This window comes from Agelaius tricolor, unplaced genomic scaffold (genome assembly GCF_023055355.1).
Source record: "Agelaius tricolor isolate 1412-34295 unplaced genomic scaffold, bAgeTri1.0.p SCAF_1, whole genome shotgun sequence".
NCBI classification, from domain to species: Eukaryota; Metazoa; Chordata; class Aves; order Passeriformes; family Icteridae; genus Agelaius; species Agelaius tricolor.
The window spans coordinates 42,670,983-42,686,004 of NW_027269261.1; the positions used below are offsets into that span (position 1 = coordinate 42,670,983).

Genomic DNA, 15,022 nt, shown 5'->3' on the forward strand with positions numbered 1-15,022 from the left:
CCCTCCTCCAGGTCTGCTGCCCCACAGGAGACAAGAGCATCATCACAGGAGTACATCTGGCCCTTTTGAGTTCAGGTCTCGGAGCGAAATTCGGGAAAGCTGGAAAACAAACGGAACGAAACAGAATAAAATATTTACTATTGTCTCCACACAAAGTGCTGAATTTTATACAGCTTTTCCCAGAACAATTCAGATCAATGAAAACACTTTTTGACAAAGTGGAAACGCAATGTTCTTCTGCAAAAGAATAGCTGCCTGGTCGATTAGTCAAAACTTTAGCTTGGACAAAAACATTTTCCCATTCAAGGCTGGATTACATGCTGCTGTCTATAGGGTTAGTGTTCCTCTGCCAGGGTTTAAATTTCTGAAGCCTTTTTGCAGTATTTGCATGAAGAAGTGCTGGAGCACCATCACCAAGAATTTTTTGTGGGGCAGGGGAGTGCTTCCACATTAGCACTTCACAGCAGCGAGGCTGACCAGGAGATCTGATCCCTAGGATGGCTGCAAGGAAAGCCATAAGTGCAGCACCAGTGTTTTTCCACCTCTCTTTGCTCCCTCTCAGCAGCTACCATGAATAACAAGCAGGAAAAACAGAGGCAGGTTTTGAAGAGAAATGAGGGCAGTGGTGGGGGGGAGGGGGCGGGCCCGGCTTATGCAAGAGTGGGTATAAGAGGGGGAGCCGAGTGCCCCTCCAAAATCCAAGAGCGGGGCAAAAGGAGAGCGCACACCTCACCGCTGAACAACAGGTTTGAGAGCTCTGTGTTTCTTTGTGCCTTTACTGTGGCTGCTGCAGGGAGAGGTTCATTAGAAAATGTGTGTGGGCCACAGGCTTATTTTGGATAGGGGATGCTTGTAGAACAGCCTTGCTTTCACCTTCTTGGGTTCCTTGCTGCCAGAAAGCTTCTTGCACAAGTTTGGCCCAGTGCAAGTTCTCTGGAACAACTCTCTTTAAGGGGCAAAATCCTTGGATGCCAGAACTGAAGGGCAGGATAAAGACTCTGCTTTTTAAAGTCGAAGTTCTATCTTTAAGAACACTCCCATTCCTAAAACCATGGCAACCCAACAAAAAAAGCCTGACAACAGAGTCCACATATAGTAATTGGAATAATGCTCATGCACTCCTGCTTAAAAATGTCTCGGAAGTAAAATTAAAGACTAACTGTAGTTAAGTGCTACTAGGATAAAACATGTTGCAGGTGTGGCAGGATATGTTCTTTGTAATCTGAACTTTCTCCTTTAGAAGAATGTGTTAAAAGATAAAAGACAAAGATCTAAGAAGTGTGCTGGTGTGTGATGCATCTTAATAGGGGAATATTAATTGAGTGAGCAAGCACAAGTGACTGGTAAATGAGGGGGGGAGCTGTATCTGAGCTTTGCAGTAGTGCATGAACATGAGGTAAAATCAAAGTTTTTTCCTCATTACTGGGGCCAGCCCAATTCCCAGTGGCCCAAAGCAAGAGGAGGACTGTGGTGAAAACAGCACATTGAACATTTCCTGGTGAAACTTCTTTTTCTGGAGAAAGCTAGGTATTTTAATGGGATTACTTTATTGGTGTGGGGGCAAGGGTGGGGGGCAAAAGATAGACTTCTGTGTTCCTCAGAGACACTGACCATTTTTTTATCGACAGAAAACAATAGAACTAAGTGCACAAACACCAAAAGACACCCAAGGATCAACTTGGCTGAAAACCCCGAGGATATTCAACTAAACTGAACTTTCTTTATGTGGCAGAGCCCCCAGACTCACATGCTAGATTTGTTGTTCAGGTGACTCCTGCTCCTTCTCTTCTTCAGGGCAGCATCCCCTGCAGCCAGGGTGGCCTGTTTAGGGCTGGTACTTACAGCTGCAGCATCGCTTGGTCATGACCTTCAGGGGAACTGGAAGCAGGAGATAGCCAAACAACAACATTGTCTGTATGCTACAGAACAAAGAAAGGCAAAATGATCTGAGGAAAAAAAGTACAGTGGGTGAGGGGGTTTGTGATTTCCATTTTCAGTGTTTATTGTCCACAGCAAACATGTAAGTCTGACAGCTGTACATAATGTAAGTTATTAACATCACTTGTAGCTTATTAGCCAAAGCCAGTAATTATTTTTAGTAAGGATACATTTCAGAGTTTTATGGAATACAAGGTGCCCTTCCATGAAACATCTTTCATTTGTGTGTCCTCGATACAGAGAGTACTGGGATGGGTTTTCTTTTTACCTGTGCTCAAGCCTCATCTAGAGGGATGCAGCAGACCAGCTCTAGCTCCTAGGCTCAGCATGGTCTGGCCATTTGTGTGTTTTGCTGGTGCCTGCTTAGTGCCTCAGGGGGACCCACATGGGTGGTGGTGCAGGAGATACAGATTTGGGCTGTGCTCACGTCCCACCTGCAGCTCCATTGGCCTCTAAGGGACCAGCTGGCTCCCCTGGTCTGCCTGTGGAAAGGAGTCTCCAGGGTAGAGGGGAAAGAAGGGGAACCTGAAGCCTAACTTGATCTCTTAGCATTTAGCTGAGCAATATGAATTTTTCATTTTTCATCCTCCTCCCTTTGCCTGTATTCTTTACTCAGCTAGAAGCATTTTAAAGCTGTCTGGAGATGGTACAAATGCTTAGGGATTGTGCTGTGGGCAGATGCTTCCTCACCTGAGATGTTCAGGCAGCAAGAGGACAAAACACCTTGAATGTTTCAAGCTGTTTGTTTAAGCCTTCAGTGCATGTTATACAAGCCTGGGCTCAGAACCACTTTTGGACTTCATTATAGTGAAGGTAATCAGATTGTTTAAATGAAAAGCAGGACTGCAGAGACAGAAATTTCTCATCTCTTTGGCATTAGGCACCTGGCATACAGCCCTTGGGCTGGCAGGACTCAGCTGTCCCTGTCTCCACCTTCATCTCCACCAGCTCCAGCTGCCCAGGCACAACATCCCCCTCTCTCAGCTCTCTCCTTGAACCCAACATGTAGCTGGGCACTGCAGTACAAATCATGCCTGACTGGCCCTCTAAAATCAAAGCACAGATGATAAATCAGCCCTAGTCCTGTTAGAGCCATAAGATTTTAATTACTAAGAATAAAGGGCACTGAACATGACCCAGTCTAACCAACTGCATTTATCCCTACCTTGATTCACTGTTTATGTACTTAAATAGGAAGAAGGGGCACATCAAAATTGAAAGATTGTTTGAAAAGCAGCACAAAGATCTGCAAATCCCAACCCCTTTTCCCAAACAAGACTTGAGAGGCTGACACTGAGACAGATGAAGTCTTTGTGATCCAGCTCTGGCCATCTCCCCTATCTGGTTTTCATCTTCTCCATTTCAACACTTCTTGTTCAAGAGGAGAAAGAACAAAGCCTAGACAATCTGAACAGTTCAAGAGGGAAAGAAGGGATAAAAACTGAGAGCTTAATCACTTTATTCTGCAGTAGCATACATGTCTCACATACTGGTGGGTCCCCAGGCTGCAAGGTAGAGATTAAAGGCAATTTATCTGTGAAGTCAAAAATCTGATCACCGTGCAACAAATCCAAAAATCCAACTGTACAACAAATATAAGTACAAAGAAATCTGCATTCCTTTCAGTCTGGCAAAAATGAGGTCTTTCCTATAATCAGTTATTCTGTGTAGTAAAAAGGCCTATGTCTGCCTTGGTAAATGTGTAACTGCAGGCTACACAGGTGTGCTGGGTCTGGCTAAAGGTTGTGTATCCATCCATCCCTGGAACTTTCTATGCAGCCGGTGTTGAGCCGGGCTCAGGTCTCATTGGCCCGAGGTAACTTCTGTCAGCCCCAGGCTGTGATGTAAAGCAGCTTTGCGCAATGCCCCGCAGCAGCCGCTTAGAAAGGGCAGAATTCCACCGCAGTCCCACCGCCCCGGGGGGAGAGAGGTGTGTGAGGAGCTCGCCTGGGGGACAGCAGCATCCGAGGGGCAACAAAGGGGCGACACCCCCAGGACAGAGGCGAGTACGCGCTCTTACTGCATTTGCTTTGAATGCTGCTTTTCCAGCTCAGGTGTTGATGCTTTCCCAAAGAGCTTGGGGCTCTCTTCTTTAGCCAAGCAAACCACGCTGGCTTTCCACAGATGGGGTTTAGGGTAAGTGCCTGGCAGTGAGAGCTGCTCCTCTTGCTTCTGCTCATAAAACAAAAGCTGAACAGAGCTGGGAACTCTGGCATGCCAGAGAGAAGTGACCACTGGGTGCCAACAGTGCCTAATGGCACAGCCTGCCTGGGTGTAGGAAAGATTAAGTAATGCCTCAAAAGAATTGTATGATGGAGAGAACAATGTGGGAAGGGAATTCCTTCTAATTTGTGGCTTTTTGGTTCGTTTTCCTGAGGATGCCAATGTGAAAAAATGCATTGAGGAGTCTAGAAATCCACTAGCACAGTAAGCTGGGCTAACTGTGCAAGTGAAGTTGGGAAGGCACCTTCCAAGATAATTTTTTAGTCAGTCACAAGCAATGAATATGCTCTGTCATGCGTGTCACATGCTACCAGTGGGGCTGGGGAGGTGAAGAGGGGCTGGGAGCAGAGGGGACAGCAGCACAGCTGTGCTGCCCATACAGTAATTTAGAGGATGAGGTGGGAGTTAATGGAGAAGAACAATCCTTGAGTGAAGGGACAGGGACAGAAATCTACAACAGATCCTCCTCTGCATGCCTCTGGGGACTAAATAATGTCAGGCTTGACTCACAGGCATTCAGTAGGAAGACACTTGGACAACCTGAGTGACCATCACAAGAACATAAACTTCATTTGCAAACCCAGCTGTTAGATAGGAGCCTACAGCCTGGGAATGCAGATATCCATGTTAGCAGGCAGACATACTTGGCAAGGTATGTCTAGGTACCAAGCACATCTCAATTTTTGTAGAGTGGTGGTACTGCAAACTGGGATATCATTAGGCATGAAATACTGGGGGACCCCTCAGGGGAAAGAATATGGTTATACATTGTAAATTAGGCTGGGAAGGGGCCAGGTCTTGAATAGCTGGATTTAAACACAAGCACTTTCACCCTGTGTAAAGTGTTGGTGAGACAGACATTGCTCTGTGTCCTCTCAAAAGGCTCAGGCTACCAGAATTACAATACCTGACAGACTGCTGTGACTCAAAAAGCCTTGGAGTAAGAAAGCAGAGAGTAGGGCTTGGGTACTGGCAAGGCTGATAGCATTTTGCCCATCCAATGAGCTCTGCAGAACTTGAAATGGATGAAAGAGGGTGAACAAAGCTACAATAAACAAGGAATTACTACTAGAATAAAAATACAGCTCTGAATAACAGCATTTTGGCTGATGATATGTGTTACAGATGCATAATTTTCAACACATTTCAATGTGGATTTCAAATACACAGATGAACAGTCATATATTAGAAATCCAAGAAAGGTGCAGCAGAGCTATTAGTTATCAAAAAAGTTTGATATAAGAAAAGAGAGAATCCTAAAAATATAAAATTTGTCAGTGGGTAGAATTTGTCTGTGTGTATGTGTGTCCATGACATTGTCATTCCCAATATGCATTATGTCCTTTGTGCTAAAACACCAGTGACATCCACATACAATAAAATTCTCTGCTTCTTGTCAGGAAAAACAAGAGCAGCAAGTGATCTTTTACCTCTTTTGCCTGCACAGCTGAGTAAAACTCAGCCTACCCCTTCTAACTCTGTATTCAGACATAGAAGGTGCAATGAAAAATGGTTTCAATGTGAGCACATTTGTATAAGGGAGCCTGGAGTGTGTTTGCCTAGAAGCTAGAATGAATGTTTGCACTGGGCTGTGAAAACATAATGTGCTCAGCTAGTGCCAAGTATTTTGCTGACTAGACATCAGTTACTGACCAGGCATACGTTCTGTGTTTGGACCTTAAGAGAGCTGGTTTCCAAACCTACTCCCTGCATAACAACAGGCACATTGCTCAGCCTGTGTGTCAGCAAGGCTCAGTGCAGCAGTTTGCAGAGATGGCTCTGACCAGCTCCCAGGAACAAATGTTGTTGCATTTGTTGCAAAACAAGGTTTTGCAGAAATAGCATGCTCTAGTTTGCAGGCATAACCAGCATCTGCTACCATTCCCATGATAAATCCTTAGGGTACTGCAGTGGGTAATGGAGTCACATCTGTGCTCACCGTTTCCCACCTGCTGCCATTGAAACTTGTGTCTGTCTCATCCAAGGCTTTTTGGGGCAGAGTCAGACCAAACACCACTAAATACTAAAATCCCCACCTTTGTAACTCCAACACAGCACTAGCACCTCTCCCTGTGATTAAGAAAAACTGTACTTGAAACAGACTGACCACTCTCCTCCTAATTTTTTCTTTCAGCAGACACGTTGGAGGCAATTTTCCAACATGAATCTGGTAGCAGATCTTCTCTGCTTGTTGGCTTGCCTTACTGTGGTGACTTGTGACCGGGTCTACGTCCACCCTTTCAGTTTGTTTTCTTTCAATGAGAGTGACTGTGACAAGCTGGAAAAGTTGGTTCAGGAGGGAAAGACTATTGTCCCTGTCTCCATTGAGTCCCAAACCACACCCGAATATGAAGGTGGCATGAATGACAACAAGTTGGAAGCCCCAAGCCTCAGCACCTGGGGGGAGAAGGAACGGAGCTACCTGAGTGACCTGGTGTACGTCCTGGGCATGCGATTCTACAGCACACTGCAGAAAGCACGGAGGGGCCAAAATGTGCTCCTGTCCCCAACCAGCCTCTACAGCTCCTTGGTGTCATTCTACCTGGGGGCCTCAAACCAGACAGCACTTGATTTGCAGGGTTTGCTGGGATTTGTCCCCCCCTCTGGAAACCCTGACTGCACTTCCACAGCAGTTGGAAGCAATTTCCTTTCCAGCCTGAGGACGATCGAGAGGCTTGTGAAGAGCGGGGATGAGGAGCTGCTCTTTTCCAAGACACTGAGCTTGTTCAGTGCCCCTGGCATAGCCCTCTTCCAGCTGTTCATGGAGCACTTGCTCCCCAGTGCTGATGCATTCTACGCCCGAGCTGTTGACTTTGCCAATCCAGGCGAGGCAGTGAAACAAATCAGCGCCTTTGTGGAGGCCAGAAGCGAGGGCCAGAGCGAGGCCTTGCTGGCAGACATGGACCCATCCACCCAGCTGCTGTTTGCCGTGGACGTCCGCCTGGCAGGTACGAGGCAGCACTGCTCCTCTTGGGAACAGGCTCGGGGAAAGGGCAGCAACCCTGCTCCTGGGAAGGAACAAGGCCAGGCCTGGCCAGTGGGGAAAGGGAAGGGCTCAGATGAAAGGCTGAACCTCTGCTCCCCACCACTGTGCCAGGGATCCTGTCTGCCATGAGCCAGCAAGGGTGACGGGGAGTGAGGAGGAGTCAGATGGCCTCCAAGAAATTTTCCATGTCCAGGAAAAGTGTGGAAAGGTGCATAAGAAAGACTTGCGCAGCATTTCTTGCTGCAAAGGAGCTGAAAGTCATGAGGGGCCTCCAGCAAGATTGATAAGGGTGTAGTTTTAAAGAAAGCCAAAGGAGCTGGGGGATGCAGGGCAGAGGTATAGATACAAAAAAGGCTAAAAAATACAATGGACATGACTCCTCTAGTGGCTATTAAACACAGAAGTCTGTAGGCAACATCTGCCTCAGGAAGCAACTGAACATCACCAGTTATGGAAGCAGGGCACTTACACAAACCTAGAATGAGGCAATCCCTTCACTGCCAAGGGTCATTCTGTGCTGCTGTCCCAGAAATCCCCCTGCACTACAACTGAGCCTTCTCTTCTGAGTGTAGCTGCTTTCCTAGATCCTCCTGACTGAATGCAGTATCAAAGGCTGCACACTTCAGACAGCTTGCCTACTTGGGAATGTATTTCAGAACACTTGCAGTGAGCCCCAAGCTCCTGAGTGGGGCTCTACTGCTAAAGGTGGAGTTGTGGTGCTCAGGAAACCTTTTTGTGCCTCCATCTTCCCACCTCAAAACTGGATGTCAGGTTTTCTTTGCCTTTCATGGGTGCTGTCATTGAGCTGTGGGCATCAACTTTCTCTTCATTGTAAGATCTAGCATAGATATGATACTACAAAAGTAATTGTGCTACACATTTGGGCATGGTGACAAAAGCAGTTTTCCTTTAGTAGAACAATTTTTTCCTTCTTATGTATTGGAAACTTGTAATTTGTATAAGCTTAGAAACACATGTTCAAGGGTTTGCCTCACTGGGTCAGCTCTACTACCTTCTCTCTCAGAAGGTGCATTTTAAATGTTACAGTCCCCACACATGGGATGGACAAAATTGGCTCAAGAACAAATGAATTACACAAACAATTACCTTCTAATAAACACAGAAGATGACTTCAGCGTTTGGTTTCCCATTTGGTTGTGAAGGGGCGCCCATGACAGCTGATGCTGTGATGCTCCATGTCTGTCCCTATAGCTGCAGAAAGGAAAAAGTACATTTTTTTTCTCTGAAACATGTTACAAAAGCTCTGAGATGTTATTAGCAGCCATAACACTGATAAAGTGACAGAAATACATACAAAACAACAGCTAAATGTTCCAGTGGTCTCAAGTGCTGTTTACTTGCAGTTTTCTTCACATTTGTAGACTTGCTGCCAAGCAGGGCCTGCCATTTAGAATTCAATGCAGAACATCAGGTGCAAGTTTCACCGTGGGCAGTAGTTTCTTTAGTGCTGAACAGGATTATCTGCCCAGCTGGGCACATCATTGATCTGTGGCAGTGAGAAGATAACATGTTGAAATGCAAAGCTGCACAGAAGTAGTGCAAGGTGAGAGCAAGGCCCTTCATAGTTGTGAGCTGGGAAAGAAATTTATTTTAAGGTCTAGTAAGTATTCAAGTATGTCCTTTTTAACCTCCTTAGCTCAAGCAACACTTCAGTGCTGTGCTTACAACCTTCCCCATTGCTTTGGTTTGTAAGATGGTGAAGGGTGAGACCTCAGGGAGAGCTTGTGCTGCCTTCCCTCTCCTGAGCCCACCTGGCTGCCTGAGAGTGCTCCTGCAGCAAGGGCTGGCCTTGATGAATGTGCTTCCAAACATTCCATCACTGCACTTGAGGGACAGAGAGGAAACCAAGCTGACCCTCTGCACAGGCCTGTGAGCCCCTGGGGATCATGTGGCAGCCTGGGAGGAAGCAGGCAGCCAAGCAAGCAGAGACACTTTCCTGTCCCCAGGAAAGGCCACAAAGCCAACAGAAACACAGCAGCTTTAGTCACAGTCCCAATGGTCATGGCCCCTGTGCTTGATGCCACCAGAAGGCAGATTAAAAGGGGGACACATATGATTACAGTAGCTAAATGTGATTTTATACATGCAGTCCTTCTCTGAGGCACAGTGCGTTCTTAAAAAGACCAGCTAAGGGGCAGAGGGGAGGAAGGAAGGAAGAGAAGAATCAATTTATCTTTTCTTGATCTGTTTTTCAGCAAATGTTAAGCAAGCTTTCCCGCTCAAAGAGCCTCAGGAGTTCTGGGTGGATTCAGACACAAAGGTTTTGGTCCCTATGCTGTCCATCACGGGGACATTCAAGTACCAAACCGATGCCAGTGGCACTTTTTCCATGGTGGAGGTTCCCATCAGCCGGACGGCGCTGCTGCTGCTGCTGCAGCCCATCGGTGGCAGCGACCTGGAGCACCTGGAGCTGAGCTGGCAGTCCTCAGCCTGGCTCCAGCGCCTGTCCCCAAGGTAGGGAAGGGGCTGTGCACCCTCCCATGGAAGGGATGGATGGCATGGGGTGAGCCACACGGGCCTGCCCCTCACCTGGGGTCAGGTCCTGCCAGGGAGGCTGTACTGCTGTGCACAAAGAGAAACCCCTGCACAGCCAGGGGCTCACTTCAAAGGAGCTCCACTTCAGTGGGATCAGCTTTTTATCTGGGGGCATTTCAAGGAAACAAGCATCCCACCCATGAAGTGGGATGATCCGGGGTTTAGCAGCAGACCCTGGATGAAGTCTGGGTGAGTTCACACTTGGAAACAGTCAGAGGCACCCACTGTGTTTGTGCCTACACACTGAGCACTTGTTGCAGTTGTTTTCACATGCCCATGCCTCAGGACTGCCCAACCGCCATGCTCTCACAGTGAACAATCACTCACTTGCCTCTCTCTCTCCCTCTCTCTGCAGAGAAATTAAATTAAAGCTGCCAGCATTAACACTAGAAGACAGCTCTGATCTACAGGAGCTTCTTGCAGATATGGAACTGCCTGCACTGCTGGGGAAGGGGGCAGACTTCAGTAAGATAAGCAATGCCAGTCTAACAGTTGGAAAGGTACAGTACACATCACTGGCATTAAAAAAAAAAAAAGCTTTCTGCACAGTTTCAGCCTCCTAAACTGAATAAATTTAACTAGAACTAAGCAGTCAGAGCCTTGTAGGGGACATGCTTAGTAGGGGACTGAGTATCACATACAATGTTATGTTTTTGATTTAGTAGGAGAATAATGCTGATAACACAAGAGTTTTAGTTGTTGGCAAGTCATGGGAGGAATGAGTGAGCAGCTCAGCTGCTGGCTGGGGTTAAACCATGACACAAGGGTAACAGCATGACAGCCAAGCCCAGTGTAAAAGCAGTTATACAGCTTTTGCACGTTATGGACAAGCACTCCAACTTCTTTTTTAAGCATTTATGGAGTACAATGTGCTTCACCATTTACTCAGACTCTCATTTGTCCCATCACGATTGTGCTCTGATGACTCCAGAGTTATTCATATGTTTTTCCTTACAGGTAATAAATAAAGCCTTGTTCAAACTGGCCAGTGATGGAACAGAGCAGCCAGAAGACCCTGCAGCACAGAAGGAAGATGGGGTGTACCTGGATGTAACACTGAATAAGCCATTCCTTTTTGCTGTTTTTGAAAAGCAGTCAAGGGCAATGCTTTTTCTTGGCAGAGTAGTAAACCCTCTGCATGAGGATTAAATGCAAACACAGAGAATAAGAAAAGAGTGGAATGATGCACATTTCCCATCACCTTTTTCTTATTCATCAGATATTTTTGTGATGTTGTTGAGTGCTCTACTTAGCTTTGAGATGAAGCAGTCAGTGTTCAAAATACAGCTTTTTGAAAGCTAACACCTTGCAACATTTCATCCTCATTATCTATTTCATGTGAGGTGACTCACATCCTTCCTCCAGCTTCCATTTTATTCTTTGTATCTCTTTTGCTCCTAGTTCCCTTTTTGGATGCAGTGGGGCAGGGCAGTGTTTCAATGCAAAGCATCAACTTGAAAAAATAGATAAGCAGTTTTTACTATAGTATTTTTATTTACTATGGAAAAGGACCTCTTCATTCTTTAAAAAGCTTTTTTAATTGTACAGTCAGTCTTGCAAGAGAGACTCCCTTTTACATTACACTGAAGATTTTACAATTATCCACAGGGATTTCTAGCTTCATCAGCAATATTTCCCTCTAAAATGCTGCCAACAGCACAGGCAGGCTCCACTTGTCCCACTGAGACAAGATTTTTCTGCTTTGGAAGCAAAAACATGCTTAGAGGAAGTTTCTTCTTTCTGCAGCCCAGATGGATATGTTCACTTCTTAACTCTATGGAAATGCTAAAAATAAGGTTTAGTAGTATTAATGAACTGTGATGGATAAATTCTCAGAGCCTGACAGAATTATCTCTGATTTTTTTAGGAAAAAGATCCCAAAAGGTCTACTTTTGCAGCACAGTTCCATTTACTGGATTACTTTATAACCTGTGAGGCATTTCTTACAGCCTTGTAGCAAAGAAGGACATTACTGGTTAGCGTCCAATTCTGTAAACTTTAACATATCCAAACCATATGTTCTTTAAAAATAGCATTAATGGCAATAATATATATTAGTATAAATAGTGGACGTGGTGCTGCTACTTGTGAATAAAATTATTTCAGCAGTCCAGTCCAACTCTTAACAGAGTCATAAAAATTTGCAACATTAAAGTGGAACAAGAGATTATGAGACGACTCTTTGAAGTGAGGAACTGGGAGACAAACCTTGGTACTAAGGAAAGCCTGGAACAAGGATTTCCACCTCTCATCTCTAGATTTATTGTTAGCACTAATGGCACTTAAAAATAACTGCAAATCTCTTTGGCAGATCATGCAAGACATATCCTATAGTGGACAGCAGCTCATTACCATCCACAGTGGCCCAAATGTGTATCTAATCTAAATGCACTAATGCCAGCAGCTTGGTGTCAGTGATGTGGATATGTGACACATCCCTGTAGCTTCATGGAAAATAAATAAAATAACCCCCAAGAATGCTAGGATACAGCATCCATGTATTTATCCATTTATACTGTATGGACTCCAGATGCTCTAACATCTAAATACTGTACTTGTGTTATATACAGAAGTAATTAAGCATGAACATGCAGAGGTAGAAAGATGCAAATAAACTCACTTCCAAGTTTCTTTGCCACAGTTCAGTTGGGCTTTTTTTCCATAAACGAGTTCTGGCTTATTTTGTCCATAAATAAGTTCTGGGTACACTGACAAAGTTAAGGGGTAAATGCCTTTATTCACGGGTGGGGGCCATATGCTCTGGAACTCCATATCCCTCCTCAGTGGTTACAGGCAGAAAAACAAAACAAACCCATCAAACACACTGTTCAGAAAAGAAATGTTGTGGTGGAGAGCACCTCTCCACTGACATCGTGGAGATGAAAAGGAAGAAGAAAAGGGCAGAGACAAGGAACTAAAAGTAAACTGACCAGAATAAGGACTGCAAAGAGAGAAGTGCTGGAGCAAATGCTACAATACCAACAAGATAAGTTATTTGTACAGGTACTCATTCTGCTACATATTAAAATGGTTAAAAACAACCAACTAAAAAAAAAACCACCCATGTCCAATTCCCAACTAACTCTCTGCTTCCCCAACTATGTACACTCTCCTGGGACTTGTTTCTGACATCAATTTTACTTGTAAAATTTCATAGCATTTTTTACTCTTCACTCTCCTCCAATTGTACCAAATTCCTCTGTCAGGCACACCATGATGCACATTCCCAGCATCCTAGACACTACTCACATACTGAGATCCCAAATGCAATTTACAGCCTAATAATCTAGTGAATGAAGCACCTGAACTCAGGCTCTAAAAGTGGGAGATTTGGACAAAGAGAACAAAGGCAAGGATGAGCTCTTTAGGTTTCAACAGACAGCACAGTTTATCCCTGAGCATAGCAGAAAATTTACGGACAGCATAAAAACCACAACTTTTAAGAAATTTATGCACTTTGCTTCCTCATCCCTCCTGTTTTACCTAGAAAATACAATGGTTGATGGAAAAAAGATAGTAAATATTCCTTGAGTGGTCCAGCCAAATACACATAGTGCTAGTTATCTTTAGATAATGAGGTTAGAACTGTCTGGTCCACTTCTGGTATAACATACCAAGTTGAGAACCCAGTTACCATTTTAGAGGAAGACATACCACTGCTCTTTCTCTCCTCAATATTGTACAAAACCTCTTCCAGCTAAATTCCTTACAAGAAAGGCATAGCACGTTTTCTAAAGGTTCTAGAATGGAAGAAAAAAAAGGCACAAAATCAAAACTGCATTACTGTCATGAAGTGCAGTTCAAAAGTTACTTAAGGAATAGAAGAAATAGGATTAGTAGCAGAAGACACCTCCATTGGAGCACTTACATGGTAGATCTCCTCAATGATCCACAGTGTTTGAAATGCTAAAATTCAGTTTACCAAGGTTAATTCACACCTTTCTATCAATGGGTGTATCACACAAATTCTTAACTGATGTATTATTCCACTGAAAGAAAATTCAATCCTACTCAAGTGAACAAAAATAAAAGATGGGGAACTGACACAGAACCAGTGATATATTTAAAGCAATCATAGGACCATTCAGCAATTTTGATTTGCTATACAATGTTATTTCCTGCCCTGAAATTAAAGCTGATCTTCAATGGAAAAGAACAGAATTCAGCCTAAATCCTCAGAAAGTTGATGAAGACAAGTAGGAAGCATTGTTATTGCAGGAAGATGTGGAAAATCACTTGCAACTCAAGTGTAAGTTATCTCTCTGTGCCTTTTTGCTTTGGTACACAGACTATATCCTTTTCCCCAGCTTTGGAGGATACAAACAAAACTGTTCTATTTTCAATCACTAGTCTGTACAGGTCTCAGAATCTGCTGCTTTGGTGACAGCTGTGGTAGAAATTTAATTGTATAGAGATGCAGTCCTGCTGAAGTGAGCAGTTGCACAGTGCATTTACAATCCTACAATCTTAGTCTCAGGCTACAATTTACGCTTCCATTTTATCATAAGAAAACATTATTGCTGAAAACAACAGTAGCTAGAACTAGGATGACGTTTTTACTCCTGACTCTTAAGAAAATTAAGAGGTGTGGGGAGAACATGCTTTCTGTGTTCATCTATTAGAAGCCTAGAAAAATATAATAGGTACACAAACTCCTTGTACATAAGCACTAAGAGTTACATCCACTCAGCAGTGTGTGCCTAAGGCTGAGGATTTCCACAGGCCTGAAAGAGACAAACAGATCTGTCATCTGACAAGTTGGTTCACTTTGCTGTCTCTCTTTTCAGCAATAAACTTGGATGCTCCCTTGATTGTGTATGTGCCATGAACGGAGAGATGCTAAGCAAATTAGAAAAGCCAAGTCCTGCTCTCCATTACTCGAGATGGAACGCAAGCACCACCACGTAATTTTAAGCAGCAGGGCTTTCCTCACTGCCTCCCTTCAAAAAATCAGTATTAGAAAAGTCCTAACAGCCACCTTTCCTAATTGCTTCAAAAGCACCATGGTATCATGGTTGTGTCTTCTCAACTAAAATGTGATCAGTTTCCAACAGTGAGGAATGAAAGCCCTCAAGCTGTGAAAGGTTTGCTCGCTACAGTTTCACTTCACCCAACAGCCACGTGCTACACACTTCCTATCTCTAAGTACTTGGAAAATTTGCATAAGCTGGGCATTAAGTCCCAAGCTCTCTAAATACTTTAGGAAGAAACAGGTATTTTTAATTAATAATCTGGAACTAGAATTCCAGTGTTAAATTTTCACAAGGTAAAAAAAAAAAAAAAAGGAAAAAAAAATCAGAAAAACAAAACACAAACAAA

At 44.3% G+C, this 15,022-nt stretch overlaps 1 protein-coding gene across 4 annotated transcripts; it reads left to right on the forward strand.

Moving 5' to 3' along the window:
* Nucleotides 1-648: 648 nt before the first annotated feature.
* Nucleotides 649-12,343, forward strand: AGT (angiotensinogen). 4 transcript variants are annotated; one of them, XM_071431550.1, is made up of 5 exons: nt 649-746; nt 6,296-7,109; nt 9,364-9,622; nt 10,059-10,203; nt 10,661-12,343. In XM_071431550.1, the coding sequence occupies exons 2-5, from the start codon at nt 6,323-6,325 to the stop codon at nt 10,850-10,852; spliced, it is 1,383 nt and encodes a 460-aa protein (XP_071287651.1). In that variant the 5' UTR covers nt 649-746; nt 6,296-6,322; the 3' UTR covers nt 10,853-12,343. The 4 variants fall into 4 exon arrangements, with proteins under 4 accessions (XP_071287651.1, XP_071287660.1, XP_071287631.1 ...); XM_071431559.1 differs by having other exon boundaries at nt 650-746; nt 6,299-7,109; XM_071431530.1 differs by lacking the exon at nt 649-746 and adding an exon at nt 4,048-4,074.
* The last annotated feature ends 2,679 nt before the right edge of the window (nt 12,344-15,022 follow it).

What these genes read in the sequence shown, in the direction of transcription:
- AGT (XM_071431530.1), top strand. An exon ending in CTCCAGCGCCTGTCCCCAAG is followed by an intron (nt 9,623 to 10,058) that starts GTAGGGAAGGGG and finishes CTCTCTCTGCAG; the next exon opens with AGAAATTAAATTAAAGCTGC. An exon ending in CCAGTCTAACAGTTGGAAAG is followed by an intron (nt 10,204 to 10,660) that starts GTACAGTACACA and finishes TTTTCCTTACAG; the next exon opens with GTAATAAATAAAGCCTTGTT.